This window comes from Aspergillus pseudodeflectus (genome assembly GCF_044049435.1).
Source record: "Aspergillus pseudodeflectus strain CBS 756.74 chromosome Unknown BJX68scaffold_2, whole genome shotgun sequence".
Taxonomy (NCBI): Eukaryota; Fungi; Ascomycota; class Eurotiomycetes; order Eurotiales; family Aspergillaceae; genus Aspergillus; species Aspergillus pseudodeflectus.
The window spans coordinates 950,688-967,195 of record NW_027263778.1 but is presented as its reverse complement, the minus strand read 5'-3'; the positions used below and the strand labels follow the sequence as shown (position 1 = coordinate 967,195).

Sequence of the window (16,508 nt, the reverse complement as noted above, 5' to 3'; positions counted from 1 at the left end):
CTTGATGTAAAAAAACAATGAAATAGAGAATACACGACATGGCAATGTCCACGAACGAGTCAAAAACGTGAAAATGAAAGAGTAAGACACAAACAAGGTCATAAGGAAGAAAATAAGACGAAGCGATGAGCATTCGGGACATTCATACAATAGAATGGTGGTGGAGACGTTAGGAGGAGGGTAAAGAGAGGGAGATAAGGCGGTATGTCTGGTAAAGATGTAGGTGATGAGGATGACGCTGATGAGTGGAAAAGGTAGGACACGTTAATCATTGCAGAAAAATTCTCGTCCCAAATGTAGACGATGGAAACATAAGATGAGAATCCCCAAGTCACCCGGGAACGCCTAAACTAGAAACCAGCGGGAGGAGAAAAAGATTGTCGGAGGACGGAGGATGGAGGTGTACCGATCCCACCAAACGCCGGAATGCTGTTGCTGATGAGAGGGCTCCCAATTTCGCCTGGAGCAATGCTGCCGCGTTTCCCAGAGGCCGCACTGTTGGTGTCCGGCTCAAATTTGACAAACTCGCCCTTTTCACTCTTTTGAATTGAAAACGAGCCACCGCCGTTTTGCGCGTTACCTTCTGTGTCACAGATATCGAGCATTTCCTTGAGAGGAATCGGCGCCTCGTTTGATGGCTGAAGCTGTTCGACCTGGCGGAGAACCACGTTTACATCGTGATAACCATCCGCGTTTTTCGAAGGACTCATGGTGCTGAGTTGCTTGCATGCTTGAATAACTAGCAGCCGGATGGTAACAGGGCGAGACCCATGTGGTCGGGGATGAACAGTGGTGCCAAAGGCATTGTCTGGCCAGCCACTCCCTGGACGAAGTTAGTCGGGGCCGGTTTCGAGTTCTAGACCAGTTACTTACCAGGAAGCATTCCCCATGTGCGGTCACTGGGGAAGGTAGGAGTTCCAAAGGGCATCTGAGCGCCCCATGTATTGCCACCCACGGCGGGACCGACAGGGAAGTTGCTATGTTTGGCTGAAAGTGGAGTTGGAAACAGCGACGAGCCTGTAAAGCTGGCTCGTGCAGGCCCAGGCATCGCTGCTGCTCCTGTTGGACCGGGTAGAGACTGAGAGAGTTGAGATGACGTGAGTGGGATGTCCGTGTCGTCAAGCAGCGCACTGCTGCCCAATTGCGCGCTCAATTCGTCCATTTCTCTGCGGGAGTTGTGATCTTGCTGGGTGCTGGGTGGGCGTTTGATTGGGCTAGGGCGGGAAATGGGGAATGGCTGAGCATTTATGTCAAGCGGAGATCGTTCAAAGGAAGTGGATGGCTGCCTAGAGTGGCTGGATGGTAGTCCGCCTGGGGGCTGCGGTAAAAAGGCACCAGGGAGGGGTGGTTGGGCATGGAAAGGAAGTCCCGAAGCTTCAAGGGGGAATCCTCGGCCGGGGACCATGGGACGGGTTCCATTCATGCCTGGGTGCGCCGGAATCCCAGTGGGCGCCTGAAACCCTCGATGCTGGTTCAAGAAAGGACTCGAATGCGGTGGATACGTGGGCAATTCATGGCCCGCCAGGGGTCGAGGGACTACACCAGAAAGACCCGGAGGGTTTGACGGGGACAGACCGGGAGGAGGCAGCCTGCCGAGGGGTGACATGGGGGTCGTGGGATAAGGGTGGTGTAGCAGAGGATGTTGGGCAGGGCCATGTTTTGGCAAAACAGATGATCCCAGAACGGATCTGGGAGACAACTGTGCTGCCTCCGTACTGGCTGCTTGAGATCGCGGCGAAGAAGAGTGAGATCCCTGCTGGGAGGAACCGCGCGGTCTTGCGGGGGTTGATGTTTTTGGAACCACAGGCGTGGCGATTTGGGGATGCGGCGACTGCTGATGCAGGAATGTCCCTGGGGCAGGATGCAGGTTCGACGGGACCGAGCCCAGTTTGCCGTGCTTCTCCTGCTCTTCCAGTTCTCGCTCTCTTCTCGCATATTCCTCTCTCGCCTTGCGTTCTCGCTCTTGTTTTGCCCGCCGTTCCTTCAACTCGCGCTCCTCGCGCTCTTTTCGCCGCGCCTCCTCTTTCCGCTTCTTCTCTTGTTCCTTTTGCTCTCGCTGCCTTCGTTCAGCCTCTGCCTGTTTGTCTCTCTCTTCCCGTAATCGTTTCTGCCTCTCGGCTTCTCTTCGAGCGCGCTCTTCCTCCTGGGCTTTCCGTTCGGCTTCCCGTTTTTTCCGTTGTTCCTCCTTCTTCTTCCGCTGCTCCTCAAGCTTTCTTTCCTGTTCCGCTTTGGCAGCGGCTTCCTCCGCTGCCTTCTCAGCGTCCCGCCTAGCTTTCTCCTCGTCCTTGGCCAGCTTCTGCATTTTCTTCTTGTCTTTCCGCTTTTGGGCCTCTCGAGCTTTCTTGGCGTTCCGTTGTTCATTCCTCGTTTCCTCCTCTGCGAGCTCCTCGATCAGCTTATTCTGACGTTGTTCAGCAACCTTTTCTCGATATGCTGTAAGGACCCTTTGCTCGAACATTCGAGCTGCGAATATTTGGAACATCCGTCGGCCCTCCTCCATGCGCTGTTCCTCTGTCATTGCATCCTGGCATTTGTCAGTATATAATAAAACGAATATAAATAGCCGAGCATACCATTTCATCTTCCTCATATTCCTCATCCTCTTGACTATCATAATCCTCGTCCTCCTCGTAGTCTTCGTCCTCATCGTCGAGCGGACCATGGTTATGGCCGCTGTGAAGAGATTGATGTGCTGCAGCTATGCCGTATTGTGTATCTTCCTCACGCTGCATGCGGCGCTCCGCTAATTGTTCCATCATGTCAATAAAGTGTTTCCCGTCATTTTTCAAGAGATCGTCTGCAACTGTAAGAATTCCATCTGAATGTAACGAAGCAAAGACAGATCGCGAAATCAGCCCGGGGTCCAGAAACAAGCACGAAACCAATACTCCAGGAGCCTTACCTTTGACAGTTAGACTATTCCCGAATGCGAAAAAATCCGCCTGAGCAGCACGCGTATCTTCATCCTCATACTCCTCATCGCTGTATGGCTCATCGTCCTCTTCATCTTCATCGTATTCCTCATCCAAGTCTTCGTCATCTTCAGGTAACTCATGGATACGGCCTCGTGAAGGATGGTATTGACCATGTGTGTGGGTGTGATGGCCGGGCGGGCGAAGCGGTGGTTGGTAAAGTCTCGGGGGTGGAACAATGGGCGGGCCTCGTTCGAATGTCCCTTGAGTGTTATTGGCGTACTGTTCGAGCTCTTCGTAGTAGGCATCATATAGGACCTCAAGCTCCTCCTCGATTGCGGTTCGTTTTCTGCCACATACGGTACAGCTGCACGAATGCTTCTGCTGCTCCTTCATCTTCTTCAGAACAGCGTCCTTCTCTACCTTGACCAGCTGCCGTCGCTCCTCCTCCCCTAACTCTAGCCAGAATGTCTTTATATTCTCTCTTTCTTCCTGCGTTGAAGTGTTCCATATGCTGCGCTCCTTGCTCGACTTAAAAGAGTCTCGGAAACCAGAGTGCGGGGGTGGAGGTGGGGGGAGTGCGTGCGACAATGAAACGGAGGGGGTCGATAAAGGAGTAGAGCTCGCTTGTGACCCATTACGGCCTTTCTTCCCTTTCTTCTTCTTCGATTTCCGGCTCCCTGTTTGTTGAATATCATTATGGTTATTTTCGGATGGAGGGGGTTCCTGAATGTCGTCCGCGTGTCCATTGAGCAAATCCTCGCTTGTATTATCGACCCCCGAGTCGTGTTCGTGAGATATATGGCTGTCCGGTGCGATCAAACCCGAACCGTTGACGTCGACAATATCCGTGGGCGCATGTCCGTTCAATGCCTGCCGTTCGGCGGCCAGGCGAGCCGCCTTTTCCCTTCGCTTTTGCTTCTTCCGATTTACTGGAACGGCTGACGTGCTGTTGTGGTCGCTCACTACTGAGTCTTCCCGGCTTGTAGAACGTGTCGGGGCTGTCGCGGGCACATGACTGGACATGGTGGAATTGGAAGCTTAGTCTGGGCGTGGCCTGAGCAGGCACAGAATCATAAGTTCGTTTCGCAAGGGATAAGCTTCCCTCTCGGGGATCTTGTGGTTCAACCACAAGAGCTGTCGGAGGAGGCGGAGCAAAAAGGTTAGAGACGGAGGGGTGTGTGTGAGAGTCTCCGCGTGAAGAAAGTGTCAAAAATCGAAAAGCTCACCAGCAAGTTCTCGAGGAAGCTGAGCCGGGGGACAGATAAAGGGAGGGATGTGCTAGTAAAGGACGAAGCCGACGTCCTTGAACTCGCGACTGAAAGAAAAGGCAAGCGGCTTTCAGTGGCTGGTGGGGAGCCAAGGTACAATGGGTGTTGGACAAATGGGGTGAAATGAGGGCGGAGAGAGAGGGGTGTGAATTGGCCGGGCGGCTCGACCGAACTGGCTAATGGGGGGACGCGAGAAGGAAGGGTATTAATTGAACCTCTGCAGAGCAGCGATCGAGGCGATGAGATTGATACCTATGGAAGGCTGGATCTTGACGCCAGAAGTTGGGCTCTGGCTGGCTCTGGATGGTTGCCCTGCCGCTGGCCGCAAAGGGATAGCCTGGATAGCCGCTATAAGCGAGCTCGTCTTTACATCAAGGTACTCTTCTTTCCTTCTGCTGGATTACGTATCATTCTTCTGTTTCTTCTGCGGTCTGTATCGCGCAAGGAGGGCTGTATAGAAACAATAAATCGATTACTAGTACCAGCCGGGCCAGAGTACGCCTGTGTTAAGTTCATACTAGTAGGTACTACTCCGTAGTTACTTGTAGTTAGAATGTCTTGAACAGATGAGTCAGGCAACCAGCGCTGTAAGACGATCAGCAACACGCCAGACAGCTATGCCATTCAAGTCTATCCACGACAGCTGCCGTGATTATTGCTTTTCCTCTCGGGTTCTCCGAAGCAGAATTCATCCGCCGTCTTGCCTCATAAATAGAAGCATCTCCTCCGTGACTGAGACAATTCTCTAACTTGAGCGCTGAAAGTGGTTCGACAACACGAATCGCATTTTTAATAATAGTACAGGCTGAACTACACAGTCTATAAAAGTTAATCCTCGTCCTCTTCGTCCAGCCCTTCCGTGGCTCCGTACTGTAACGTCTGGCCTCGTCGACCGCCTTCCAGAACGCCCCAAAAGAAAGCAAAGCAGAGCAATCAATCAATCAATCAATCAATCTTCAGTCCGGCGGTTAGTTCCAGCTGCTAAGGGGAGGGGACTTAACCCTCTTCAACTTCTCAGCTCGCTTTTTTTTTCCCATCTTCCATCCAGCCCGACAAGACCGCCCCTGGAAAAAACTCTTCTGGACTCAGCCCTCATCCCCCCTCCGAGCTCTGTTTCAGATATCCGAGTGCTGCGCATCTGAGGGCGTCTGCCCGTTTTGGTTTCTGCCTGTTATCTATCCAACCTTGTCGCCCCGTGCAAAATGGCCCAACAGCAGAATGACAATGTGATGCGAAGGTAGTCCCCGACTTGTCTAGAGTCATTTGGTTTGCATGCCCTTTATTCTTGCTGACCTGTTCCGTATCAATGTAGAAAGTTGGTAATCATCGGTGATGGCGCTTGCGGGAAAACGAGTCTCTTGAGTGTCTTTACTCTAGGATACTTTCCTACAGTGAGTGAATAAAAACTGGTCCAACTTTGATGACCGTCTACTTACCTTTATCATTTATAGCACTATGTCCGTTCATGCAATCTCCATTTCTCCGTCTACCAGCAACTAACCCGTGCGACAGGTCCCAACAGTCTTCGAGAGCTACGTGACAGATTGCAGAGTTGATGGCCGGTCGGTTCAATTAGCGCTGTGGGATACAGCCGGTCAAGAAGACTACGAGCGACTGCGCCCACTCGCCTACTCAAAAGCACACGTTATCCTGATTGGATTTGCCGTGGACACCCCGGATTCGCTAGAGAACGTCAAGATCAAGGTTCGTCTCCTCGACTATGGTATTTTTCGATAATACTTACATATCCGCGCTGTAGTGGATCGAGGAAGCGAATGAGCGATGCCCCGGCGTACCCATCATACTTGTCGGCCTGAAGAAAGATCTTCGCGAGAACCCCGGTGCGATCGAAGAAATGCGAAAGAAGTCTCTCCGATTTGTAACTCCTAGAGAAGGAAATGAGACTGCAACACAGATAAAGGCTCGCAAATACCTAGAGTGCTCATCTCTGACCGGAGAAGGCGTGGACGACGTCTTCGAGGCCGCGACCCGCGCTGCGCTTCTTACCTTCGACAAGCGGAAATCGTCATGTTGCATTGTGCTATGACGAAAAGTTGATCTAAACAATTGTGACGCGATACACCCACGACGTTTGTCATTGTTTCTCTTGAAGTTTGTCGGCCTTGAACGCCTTGTCATCGAGCGGTAGTAGATTGGACTTGAAAATGGAGGACTCGTGGATAAATACTGGTTGGTTTGATATAGCTTGCATTTCTGGCGTTTGGTGGGCCTTTGTCGTTTGCGTTCTATTTGCCGTCTCGTGATGTTATTATGTTGCCAATTTTGCCTGCCACCGGCGCTCCTTTTCTTGCGTGGCAACGATGTCTTTCCCGGATACCCATATCGAACCTTAACCCTTCCTTTTTGGTGGCTTTGCACGGGCACTCCGAGTTCCCTCCTTCAGTGGTCGTTTGTTTGTAACTTCAATTCTTGCATAGCTTTATCAAATCCGTTCAGAAACAATCCTAGTATACATAGACATATCCACAATTCAAACCGACCATCAATACAATTCAACCCTATCTACCCCAAACTTGAATTACCTCTTCGGCTGCGGTCGCTTCCAGTCATGATTCCATCCCTCTCCTGGCCCTTCAGTCTGCAACCGCCCATACTCAATCGGAAACATATCCCTAAACACCCTCGTCTTGATCATACTCTTCCTGAATAATTTTCCACCATCCCCAGCTCCCGTCCGCAGCTCCTCACAGGCAGCGTTCATAGCCTGCCATTGTCGCTGGAGTTCGAGTTGCTTGGCGCGGCGGCGGTTGGCCTGGTAGAGTTGCCAGGCGCGGTGAATTGTCCAGTGACGGAGATAACGGCCTCGACTGAAGCGGAGGGGGCGCGGGGTCAGAGGGTGGTGGAGGAAATAGCGGATTAAAGCTAAAATATTTGTTAATACGGGTTTGACTGGCGGAGGCTGACGGAGGAAGAGGTAGAGACGCACTAATCCTCTTGTCAACATATGTGCGACCCTTCTGCTTGAGCAGAGGCGATGATGTTGAAAACGTCGCTTTGCTTTCTTGTCTTCCTGGTGTCAATGGCTTCGAGATCGTGGTCTGATTGTTGAGGGGGACCGCTGGGCGGAGGATGGTCTGCGAAACGGGGATTTTGAAAACATTTGCCAAAGAGGCCAGCACGGGCGATAATGTGAGGGAGCGCATTGTGTAACGCGATTTTGGCCGCCAATTGACCTGGTGGTTCGTGGAGGTGGTGAGGGAGATCCTCATGCCTTGAAATGAATCGAGTTTCGGGAGACTTTTTCGGGGTGAGTGCCCGGTAGGCGCGCGCTAATATAAGCGCGATATCTCACTAGTACTATGTAGGACTATCATTGGCATATTTCATTCGCAGCCGAATCCATTAAATGCAAGAGGGGGCATGATCTTGGCTCGCTCACTTCAGAATGCAAAGCTTCAAATCCCTTTAATTGTACACACGCGGTTTAAATACAAATCAGGTGCTCTCCAGGCAAGGCTGGCTCCTTGATCACATCCACCTATTCCATACCGTTATGTCTGTTATCTTGTTAGAATCGCCGAAGCGCCCAAAATGCATCATCACAAAGTCTCATAAAGACAATCAGAGCCTAGTGCTGATAATAAGAAAGTTATCTAGCCACTTGTTTTTTCGCCCGGTCATAATTGAGCACCTTGCGTCGCCGATGAGTCTGCGCCAACTTCCAGCGGCAATACAACACCAAAGCATCTTTGAAAAGCACAAAAACGCAGCCTCCAATCACACTCCGACCCCATCTTGTCTGAAGCAGACTGGGCCTCCCACGTTCAAGTACGGATACTGTCGTCCACGACTTTGGTAACACGCACTTGAGAAGCCCGCCCATGGTCGCAGAAATAGCAGGAAAGGCAAGAGCTCCCAAAACAATGTCCGCAAGACTGCTTGTTTCATGGACGAGATTCACGTCTCGTTGCCCAAGTCCCAAAGCTTGGCCGTTAATACCGGCCCCTTGGTTTTGCTCTTGCTGTCCTTCCTCCTGTTGTTGTTGTTGTTGCTGTCCATTTCCTTCGCCCAATCCCAGAATCTGTTGTGGTTCCACCTCATCATTATTCATACCAACTTGGAATTCCAGATCGAACTCCATAAGGATTTGTCCATTGTCCGCCGGGACTGGAACTGGCCCCGGATGCTCCGGCGGCGCATTGTCATCGAATTCATTGATATCTGCCTGGCGCGGTTGTACCTCGGCGATCCATCTCCGCTCCAGCTTGCCAAAAAGTCGGTCGTAAACAGCGCTGTAGAAACTCTTAATGTATGGCAAAGCTGCAAATGTCACAGCAGCGCTCGGAGGCCAAAGATCGATATCCGGCTCATGCCCAGGATTATGAGTTGCGAAAAACAGGACAGGAATCGCAGGGAGGAGGCCTTCTGCGTAACGTGTGCGCGAGAATATCAAAACCAGCGGAATAAGAGGCAACCCCAGATTGAGACCCGAGTTCCATGTACCGTCTGCAGCTTCTTCCAATATATGCTTGGCCTCGTCTGTTCCAAAGACAAAGTACATTGAATACACTCCATGAGCACAGCACCCGGCCCAGACAGTGCCCGCGAGCGTAAACACCATTCCAGGTAGCACTAGTCTGCCAGCTACCCGTTCAACCAACCTCACAACATCTACAATATAGCTCCGCGGTCGAGTCACAATAATCTCGGTCTTGCACTGCGGGCATACCATCTTCGCGTTGGGGCCATTGCGTTTCCGCGCTCGCGGGTTCTCGAGATCGGCAAGCCAATCGAGAAGGCAAGCCTCGTGGGCCGTCAAGGCGCAAGGACAGGGTGATCGCCATTCGGAATTAAGTGGTGTGTCCTCAGTCTCATCGGTGTAGCAAATCCAGCATTTTCGCGGCTCCTCTGCGATGTCATTATTGTTTGACGGAGAGCTGATAGTATCCACGCTCTGAACTATCGATCTGCTGTCGGGCTTGCCACCTTCTTCCCCTGCAGGTTTGTTCAAAACCACAGTTTCATCATCCTCTTTGGAGGACTCGTTTGTCGGGTTATGGCTATCATGGAGTTGGTTAGGCTGCGATGTTGATGCAGCGGGCGACAAGGTATCAGAGGACCGCGCTCTGGTAGACGGTGAGAAGCTTGGGAGTGAGGCCATGACTGATTCGAGGGAAGTATCCGATGAGTTTCAATGATATGCAGTACTGATTAGAGGTAGAAAAGCTGGAGCACCATCCTGTTCTGAGAATGGTAGACGATCGGCCGCCTCATGTATCCGCGGCCGAGGGAAAAGTAATGACGGAAGGAGGCCGGTCGCAAGAGGCAAGCAGGTGAAGAGGGGAGGAAAACGTTCGGTTCGGCAGTAGTTCATCAACGACTGACCAAGTTGAACAATCAAACCCTTGTTATTACTGCCTGTCAATGGGCATTGGGTTAATCATGAAAATGAGTCAAGCCTCAATAATGGATCATCATTAGGTGCGAACAACGGCTTCCAAGTTCCATCCACCATCCACTGCCAACACTCTACGTTCCGCAATCACGTGGGCTGCGGGGCGATTGGCGCCTTTTCAGTCAAGATGCTGGCTGAAATCTGGGGTCCGCCGCGCATTCCAAGTTTGGTGAAGTTTGAACACTTATCTAGCTGCTAATGTCTCGCTCCAATCAAAGGTTTTGTGCCAAGCTATTATTAAATGTCCTTTCATTTCCAAAATGCAAATTGTTGCAGCAGATACATCGTACTACAACATCACAAACAACCAACACATTATATACAGGGCAGAACCGAGGCTAACTTTTCGGCGGCCAGAGCGCAACTAACATGCAAATGAGGAATTTCAGGAATGAAAGGGAACAATAAATGCTCTGCGGGAGGTCCAATTGACCGGATCAGGCAAAATACCGTATTTAACCTAAATCGGTCTCTCACGGTTGCTACTGCTACTGTAGCCACCTTTGACTGGTGCGGTTTTCGACCACATCGCTAGGCCCCGCTAGCGTCTGAGAGCCTGCCAGAACGCCGTGGATATCAACAAGAAGAATCGATGGCCTTTTTTGGGGGGGAGGGGGGGAAGAAAAATCGTCATGGCGTTTGGTGGGATGAGCTGCAATTCAGCAGTTGGTATTGTCGGGGTTCCTCTTCTTCATCAAAGCTTTTCTTTCAATGTCCTTGGCTGTTGTAATGAAAGGGTTAGCATCAGCACCAAAACTGCAGGATCCTTAAGTAAATCGACATACCTTGGTCAAAAACGAGGAACTCATGCAGACCACTACCACCGGGAACCATGGGTAGCACAGGCACCTTGCGATCGGTGAAGACCTCAAGCAAAGCAGGGCCGTCGCTCTCAATCAACCACTTCAACTTGGCTTCCACATCTGAAGGAGATGTACACCTGTCGGCAGCAACGCCCATGGCCTCCGCCAGACGAACAAAATCGGGGTTCTTCTGGTGAGTATGCGAAAAGCGGTCCTCGTAAAAGAGGTTTTGCCACTGAGTCACCATACCTTGCTCTTCGTTGTTGAGAAGGAGGACCTTGATACCAATGTTGAACTGAGCGGCAGTTGTAAGTTCGGTAAGAGTCATGTTAAAGGAGGCATCACCATCAATGTCAATGACCAGGCAGTCAGGACGGGCGACCTTGGCACCAATAGCAGCTGGAAGACCGTAACCCATAGTGCCCAGACCACCAGAGGTGATCATAGAGCGTGGCCGGCGCCAACGGAAGTGCTGGGCAGCCCACATCTGATGTTGCCCCACGCCAGTAGTAATGATAGTGCGGTCCTTCATGTGAGCGGTGAGATCACTCAGCTTCTCAATCAAAGCCTGGGGCTTAATTGGGCCCTCTGGCGTCTGCTGCTCGTAAAGAGAAAGAGGGAATCGTGATTTCCAGTCATTGATCTGGGCAAACCACTCGGGTCGCTCTGGAACGGGTTCAACGAGAGGCAGGAGGTGGCGAATATTTTCGGCGCAGTCACCTTCAACGGCCTCGTTCGCCTGCACAACCTTGTTGATGTTCTTGGGCATGATTTCAAAGTGAACGATACCACCACGGTTTTCTGAAGCAGCCAGCTTAGCCTGAGGGGCGAACTTGGCGATGCTGCCAGTCACACGATCATCGAAACGAGCACCAATAGCAATAATCAGATCCGCTTCCTGCATTGCTAGGTTGGCATAGGCAGATCCGTGCATACCCAGCATGTGCAAGGCCTTGGGGTCTAACTCGTCGAATCCACCCAGACCCTGCAGGGTAGTGGTGACTGGAATACTAGCCTTATCGGCAAGTTCTTTCAGAAGCTTCGGACCCTCTGGCTGAGCGAGGATGCCCTGACCGACGTAAAGAACAGGCTTCTTGGCGACATTGACGAGGCGAGCCACACGGTTGATGGTGCTCTGAAGCTGGCGCTCACCCAATTCCTTGGCCGCCAAGGTTGCGGCACTTGGGCGGGAGGGAAGGGTGCTGTGCATTGGGATGGGTTTACGGAGGATACCGGCCGTGATGTCTTTGGGAAGGTCGACAAGGACGGGTCCAGGACGGCCGCTGGTTGCGATTTCGAAAGCTTCCTGAATACGACGGGGTAGTTCGGCAACAGACTTGACCATGACATTCCACTTGGTGCAGGCTCTGGAGATACCAACCACGTCGGCTTCCTGGAAAGAATCGGTACCAATAGAAGTGGTCACGACCTGGCCACAGAAGACGACCATCGGCGTACCGTCGGAAAGAGCATCCTGCATTGGGGTAATGACATTGGTAGCACCGGGGCCAGATGTGACGAGGACGACACCAGGAAGTCCTGAAGCGCGGGCATAACCCTCCGCCATATGGCCGGCACCTTGTTCGTGTCGAGGCAGGATGAAATCAAAGTGCTTCGAGTTGTAGATCGCATCAAAGACAGGGAGGATGGCACCACCAGGGTAACCAACTGCCGAAGAGGGACTGTTAACAAAAGGTTTTCTGCCGGCCAAAGCCACAAGGGAAAGGGGGTTGATTCATGACTCACAGACATGCTTCACACCCAGGCGTAGCATCATTTCGTGGAAAATCTCTCCACCACTGAGTCCGACAAACCTACTCATAGTAAAGGGATTAGTACGAATCAGCCAGCACTAACATGGTATTGATGGTGCCATACGAGTCGTCCAGCTCGGGGAGTTGTCGGTTTTGAAGAGGCGATACCTCATTGCGGGAGGGTTCTGAGTTGAAAGCAGGACTGGGTCTGGGTCTTGAAGTACTAGGAGTCACGATAAATGGTTAGCAAGACCACATTGAGCTCGAGATAACTCAAATGCTTGTATGAAATGACGCGTACTCACGTAGCGGTGGCTGTTGCTGTGCTCTGATCGCGCTTTTGAGACGAAAAGCGGTGGGGCGTCGAGACCGCAACAGAAGAAGTGAAGGACCTTCTTCCAGAGGCCATATACCTCTGGTAGTGCAGAGCGCGCAGGGCACTTTTTGATGGTCTTAGAGGCATCATCGTTGCTGTGATGACTGCCAGGCCAAACAAGGGGAGGGAAAAAATGTGAAGCTCAGAGAAAATTGAGGTCGTTCGGAGGAGGTGAATAACAAGAAAGTCCTTAAGCCGGCGGAACCTAGAGGAATTCGAACTGGCAAACGGCCGATGGTCGGAGCAGTGGCGATGCGGGAACCAATTAAGTTTACTTAGGTAAGCTTGGAATTTGGTTAGCTTGGTAATTAGAAAATTACTAGTATGTTATACTAGCTACCTAGTTAAGTAGAAGTTAAAAAACCACCTCAGAATAAAACAGGTCGTAAATGGGCCAGCTTCGTCTGGCACTGCAAACATAAAAACAGTTTCAGGATTCACCATCCTTTTTTAATAAAATATCAGCTGTGCTAGGGCAGCTAGCCGGTGGTCATCATTGTTGTGTAAGGGGCAGTAGTCATGGCTGCTCTGCTGAAGGTGCATTCCTGGCGATAAAATTCACAAGAGTAACACTTGTTGGTGATTATGTTTATAGCACACCGCGTCTTTCTGCGTAAACATCCGTCACAACTAGGTCTAGCCTGAGGCTGGGCAGGAGCAGGCCAAGAACGTTCAGTACCAATAGGTGCAGGTGGTGAGGAGTGGAGAGGCTGCCGTGGCAGCTGGTGTTGCCTCGGTTGTTGCTGGTGGTTCTGGGGTAGCGGACGGTCACTTGCAGAAGAAGCTTGCTGGAAACCGCCGTCGAGGATGACTGGGGTAGCAGACCGAGTACCCACTCTAGATGAGCCGCCAAAGAGCGCATGGTGCGCAGGTGTTCCGCGTCAAAAATCATACTGCACTCTCCAGGGAAATTGCAGCGGTGTCTTTGATCAATTGTTCCGGGGCTCGATGCTTGTTCTGGTTCCTTACGCTCTGTGATGGCATCCGAGTCCCTGCTAGGTGGTGCCAGTATTTCACCAGAGTGCGAGGACTGTGGAAGAGCACGGGCGATCGGTACAAATTCTCCTTGCGAGGAGCCTGGTCTTGGGCGGGGGACTGTTGGAAGGGCAGGGGCGGTATGTAAAGGCTCAGCTTGTAGCCTGACTATGATCCCTGGCCACAGTGGAAGATATCGAGTTTGGACGAGTGGACGGGAGAGGTAGAGGGTATACTTGTAGAAACCCTGGTGGTACATGGGAAGTCACAGTTGGCCGCAGCCCAGTTGGCCGCGTCGCGGTTGAGCGCGCGTGTGTGTTCCTCCTAAAAGTGTGCTGGTGGAGTTCTTATGTGGCTGGTTAGCAAGCAAGTCTCCAGGGAGGCTTCCCCAGCATCTCGCCAAAGAGGTACGTATCTCGCGGGAGTCTCCTCGTCCGTAGATCCGCAAGAAAGAGCGAGATTTTGCAGCCTATGAACCCAAGATGAGCCGGTTATTTGCTAACAGAATCATCCCTGAGAACTCGGGGCAGCTAATCACGTCCAAGCTCGTCGACTGAAAGACGAGACTCTAAACGGAGGTTCTAATCGGAAGGCATGTGGACTCCCGAAAATAGAAGGAGCGTCCAAGAGCCCCGGGCGCATCCTCATGTTCGGGGTGAGGTTCTCTTTAGCATAAAACCTTCCAGTAGGACTATGCTTGTTTGAATTTCGTCGAGTCTTCACTGGGCCAGGTTCACTGTCGAGGTCAACGTGATAGAAGCAAAGTTCACTGTATACACCAACACCCGAGACTCTGATATCGCCAGAGAAGGCCGTCGCATCTGCCCTCGATGCGCCGCCCGTAGAGTGATAATCTGATGCCATCGCGACTAATCCGTCGAGTTGTATTTGGAAAGGATGTGCTCTAAAAAAAAAAAAGAATGACAATCTTGGGTGCTGGAAAGTGGGCTTGCTAAAAGAAGGTTCTCTCGGATTGTCGGACTCAAAAAGGGCTGTGGGTATGGCAACCTTCAGTGGCCACTCCGCAAAAACAATTTGAAGCTGACCGCTCAGCTTGACCGTCTGCCTTGTGTATGGTGGTAGGCCGCTAAGCCTGCTTTGGCTTAAATCGAGATGGTAGATATATCACGTGCCCTGGTGGCCTAATGATTAAGGCTCTGATCCCATCGACGCTCAATATTAGCATCGGCATCGACATTGGCATCGACATTAGCATCGACATTAGCATCGACATTAGCATTAAAAGTGATAATATTATTAAAATAAAGAATAATATTAGTATGGGTAGGAAAATATAAGAAAACTTAACTAGTACCTAGCTACTTCCTTATTTAAATCTGCCGGCAGAATCCTGGCTAAAATTGTTTTGTGGCTGCGGGTTGCCTCCATAGTTCGCTGGCTCGGGTACCTAGTCTCGTCTCGCTTTTGAAAATCTTGGGGGAAAATGCACCACCATTGGTCGCCAGCTGTCGGTAGAGTTAAAGAGGATCTATAGACATGAAAGATAGATTTAGGAACTTATACATCGGTGTATATTAAAGTAGGCTTCAGGCCTACTTTGCTACTACATCTCTAGGATCCAACCTGGACTTGACCGTTCCTAGATATCTCTTATCGTTATTACTGATCTCCTCTCCCCAGGCAAACGACTTCTTGTTTTTCTTTCCCTTACCGCCAGAAGTCTTTTGGGGAACCCCCTCCTTCTTAGCTTAATCTCACCTCCTCTAACTTCGCTCTTTTACTTCTGCCCTCTCGACTCCTCATCTTTCCTATTAAATCTTACGAACTATCCCTTACTTCAATTCATCTTTTGACGCCAATCCAGAAGCCTGCCAGCATGGATTCAGCCACTCCGCAGCAAATTAATGAAGATGCGCTCAGCTTCATCATGACATTGATAGTGTACTCAGCCGATACACCGAGGACGATTTTCTCGGCAAAGGCGACGCCTTGACTAGTCAGACTTACTCGGTTCAACTCATCGGGAAGAAATTCTTGGCAAGATGTGGTAAATGCCTTGCCAACAATTCTGGACGTTACATCCCTGAAGGACTGGATCAAGACAAGGATGTTCAAGCCCTTCTTTTTGCGCTATCTGCTCGAAGGGACCATTCCATTATCAAGTCCGAATAAGCAAGCAGGAAGTCTAGCGACCATCGTTGAATTGATCGAACAGGCCCGCAATAGCGGCGATGGCCGCTATCTTACACCATTCCCGGATACCTCGACATGGACAATGGACGATCATACGGCTCAATGCATGGCCCAGGTACTACAGACCAATTACGGTTGAAGTAAGGGCCTGTTCTATATACAGGCAGTAAATCAAGAGGAGATAGAGCACATTATATAGAAAATACTGGAGCTTGTAAAAGCCGACTGTGCCCCCTCACGACTACCAAAGCATGGACGGGCATTCCTTGCCCTCACGCCCATCGGAGTGGGACCGAGTCGAGGCCAGGGTTCAAACAGTGGGCTAGCAAATCACCCAGGAGATTTCTTCTAGGCCTAAGGAAACTAACAATGAGACCCAAATCGCAGAGGAAGATCTAGAAACTCAGGACGGGTTGCCGAGGGACAATCAGGAAGAGCACAGCATTGCGGCGGGTACCGGTCTGCAGCATGGGACGGATGTCCTCGAGGCCGGCGCTGCTGAGCCGAGAAAGGGGGGCTGGAAGAACACAGAGTTACTCCCGTTGACCAGACGACACTTGCAGAGGCACTCACCGACGTTTGATGTTGAAGAGCCATTTTGGCAGTACGAGATGATAACAAGCTTGCTAAGAAGAACAAGGACGGGACACTGTCCCGGACTCCCGACCACGTAGCCCCGTATCTCCAAGTGCCTGCTCTGTCCGGCGACGCTTTAATGTATAAGCTGTCGCAAATGCTCCTAGGAGATTGCGGTCTCAAGGAAGATTCCGACTACATCGAGGAAGCTGAGAAGGCCAAGTGGCATGCAGAGAGAGAGAGAAGACCTTGGAGAAAGTATTTGATTTGG

The 16,508-nt window shown here is 51.2% G+C and overlaps 7 protein-coding genes across 7 annotated transcripts; 2 read left to right on the top strand and 5 right to left on the bottom strand.

Annotated features, from left to right (window-relative positions):
• Positions 1 to 246: 246 nt before the first annotated feature.
• On the bottom strand, positions 247 to 4,180 carry BJX68DRAFT_84014 (putative stress response protein Nst1). Its single transcript, XM_071049859.1, has 4 exons — positions 2,903 to 4,180; positions 2,574 to 2,818; positions 874 to 2,524; positions 247 to 823 (listed from the first exon to the last, which is right to left on the bottom strand). Exons 1-4 carry the CDS (start codon positions 3,936 to 3,938, stop codon positions 351 to 353), a joined length of 3,405 nt encoding a protein of 1,134 aa, XP_070905081.1. The 5' UTR covers positions 3,939 to 4,180; the 3' UTR covers positions 247 to 350.
• Positions 4,181 to 5,013: 833 nt separating this feature from the next.
• rho2 (putative Rho GTPase Rho 2) lies at positions 5,014 to 6,338 on the top strand. Its single transcript, XM_071049858.1, has 5 exons — positions 5,014 to 5,420; positions 5,496 to 5,574; positions 5,635 to 5,640; positions 5,696 to 5,887; positions 5,943 to 6,338. Exons 1-5 carry the CDS (start codon positions 5,386 to 5,388, stop codon positions 6,228 to 6,230), a joined length of 600 nt encoding a protein of 199 aa, XP_070905080.1. The 5' UTR covers positions 5,014 to 5,385; the 3' UTR covers positions 6,231 to 6,338.
• Positions 6,339 to 6,611: 273 nt separating this feature from the next.
• On the bottom strand, positions 6,612 to 7,463 carry BJX68DRAFT_225060 (mitochondrial 54S ribosomal protein mL40). Its single transcript, XM_071038342.1, has 2 exons — positions 7,131 to 7,463; positions 6,612 to 7,066 (listed from the first exon to the last, which is right to left on the bottom strand). Exons 1-2 carry the CDS (start codon positions 7,411 to 7,413, stop codon positions 6,723 to 6,725), a joined length of 627 nt encoding a protein of 208 aa, XP_070905079.1. The 5' UTR covers positions 7,414 to 7,463; the 3' UTR covers positions 6,612 to 6,722.
• A 97-nt stretch (positions 7,464 to 7,560) lies between these two features.
• Positions 7,561 to 9,651, bottom strand: BJX68DRAFT_225058 (RING finger domain protein). Its single transcript, XM_071038341.1, has one exon. The coding sequence runs from the start codon at positions 9,303 to 9,305 to the stop codon at positions 7,794 to 7,796; it is 1,512 nt and encodes a 503-aa protein (XP_070905078.1). The 5' UTR covers positions 9,306 to 9,651; the 3' UTR covers positions 7,561 to 7,793.
• A 79-nt stretch (positions 9,652 to 9,730) lies between these two features.
• Positions 9,731 to 12,755, bottom strand: BJX68DRAFT_225055 (acetolactate synthase catalytic subunit). The gene is made up of 5 exons (XM_071038340.1): positions 12,462 to 12,755; positions 12,281 to 12,379; positions 12,149 to 12,216; positions 10,385 to 12,070; positions 9,731 to 10,320 (listed from the first exon to the last, which is right to left on the bottom strand). Exons 1-5 carry the CDS (start codon positions 12,620 to 12,622, stop codon positions 10,259 to 10,261), a joined length of 2,076 nt encoding a protein of 691 aa, XP_070905077.1. The 5' UTR covers positions 12,623 to 12,755; the 3' UTR covers positions 9,731 to 10,258.
• Positions 12,756 to 12,832: 77 nt separating this feature from the next.
• BJX68DRAFT_83904 (uncharacterized protein) lies at positions 12,833 to 13,903 on the bottom strand. The gene has a single exon (XM_071049857.1). The coding sequence runs from the start codon at positions 13,764 to 13,766 to the stop codon at positions 13,122 to 13,124; it is 645 nt and encodes a 214-aa protein (XP_070905076.1). The 5' UTR covers positions 13,767 to 13,903; the 3' UTR covers positions 12,833 to 13,121.
• Positions 13,904 to 15,512: 1,609 nt separating this feature from the next.
• BJX68DRAFT_225053 (uncharacterized protein) lies at positions 15,513 to 15,851 on the top strand. The gene has a single exon (XM_071038339.1). The coding sequence runs from the start codon at positions 15,576 to 15,578 to the stop codon at positions 15,798 to 15,800; it is 225 nt and encodes a 74-aa protein (XP_070905075.1). The 5' UTR covers positions 15,513 to 15,575; the 3' UTR covers positions 15,801 to 15,851.
• The last annotated feature ends 657 nt before the right edge of the window (positions 15,852 to 16,508 follow it).

What these genes read in the sequence shown, in the direction of transcription:
- BJX68DRAFT_84014 (XM_071049859.1), bottom strand. Translation starts at nt 3,938, where the DNA reads ATGTCCAGTCATGTGCCCGCGACAGCCCCGACACGTTCTACAAGCCGG. An exon ending in AATATGAGGAAGATGAAATG is followed by an intron (nt 2,525 to 2,573) that starts GTATGCTCGGCT and finishes GACAAATGCCAG; the next exon opens with GATGCAATGACAGAGGAACA. An exon ending in CACATGGGGAATGCTTCCTG is followed by an intron (nt 824 to 873) that starts GTAAGTAACTGG and finishes AACTTCGTCCAG; the next exon opens with GGAGTGGCTGGCCAGACAAT.
- rho2 (XM_071049858.1), top strand. Translation starts at nt 5,386, where the DNA reads ATGGCCCAACAGCAGAATGACAATGTGATGCGAAG. An exon ending in AATGACAATGTGATGCGAAG is followed by an intron (nt 5,421 to 5,495) that starts GTAGTCCCCGAC and finishes GTATCAATGTAG; the next exon opens with AAAGTTGGTAATCATCGGTG. An exon ending in TAGAGAACGTCAAGATCAAG is followed by an intron (nt 5,888 to 5,942) that starts GTTCGTCTCCTC and finishes TCCGCGCTGTAG; the next exon opens with TGGATCGAGGAAGCGAATGA.
- BJX68DRAFT_225060 (XM_071038342.1), bottom strand. Translation starts at nt 7,413, where the DNA reads ATGAGGATCTCCCTCACCACCTCCACGAACCACCAGGTCAATTGGCGG. An exon ending in ATATGTTGACAAGAGGATTA is followed by an intron (nt 7,067 to 7,130) that starts GTGCGTCTCTAC and finishes CAAATATTTTAG; the next exon opens with CTTTAATCCGCTATTTCCTC.
- BJX68DRAFT_225058 (XM_071038341.1), bottom strand. Translation starts at nt 9,305, where the DNA reads ATGGCCTCACTCCCAAGCTTCTCACCGTCTACCAGAGCGCGGTCCTCT.
- BJX68DRAFT_225055 (XM_071038340.1), bottom strand. Translation starts at nt 12,622, where the DNA reads ATGATGCCTCTAAGACCATCAAAAAGTGCCCTGCGCGCTCTGCACTAC. An exon ending in CTCCCCGAGCTGGACGACTC is followed by an intron (nt 12,217 to 12,280) that starts GTATGGCACCAT and finishes TACTATGAGTAG; the next exon opens with GTTTGTCGGACTCAGTGGTG. An exon ending in GTTCCTCGTTTTTGACCAAG is followed by an intron (nt 10,321 to 10,384) that starts GTATGTCGATTT and finishes TCATTACAACAG; the next exon opens with CCAAGGACATTGAAAGAAAA.
- BJX68DRAFT_83904 (XM_071049857.1), bottom strand. Translation starts at nt 13,766, where the DNA reads ATGTACCACCAGGGTTTCTACAAGTATACCCTCTACCTCTCCCGTCCA.
- BJX68DRAFT_225053 (XM_071038339.1), top strand. Translation starts at nt 15,576, where the DNA reads ATGTTCAAGCCCTTCTTTTTGCGCTATCTGCTCGAAGGGACCATTCCA.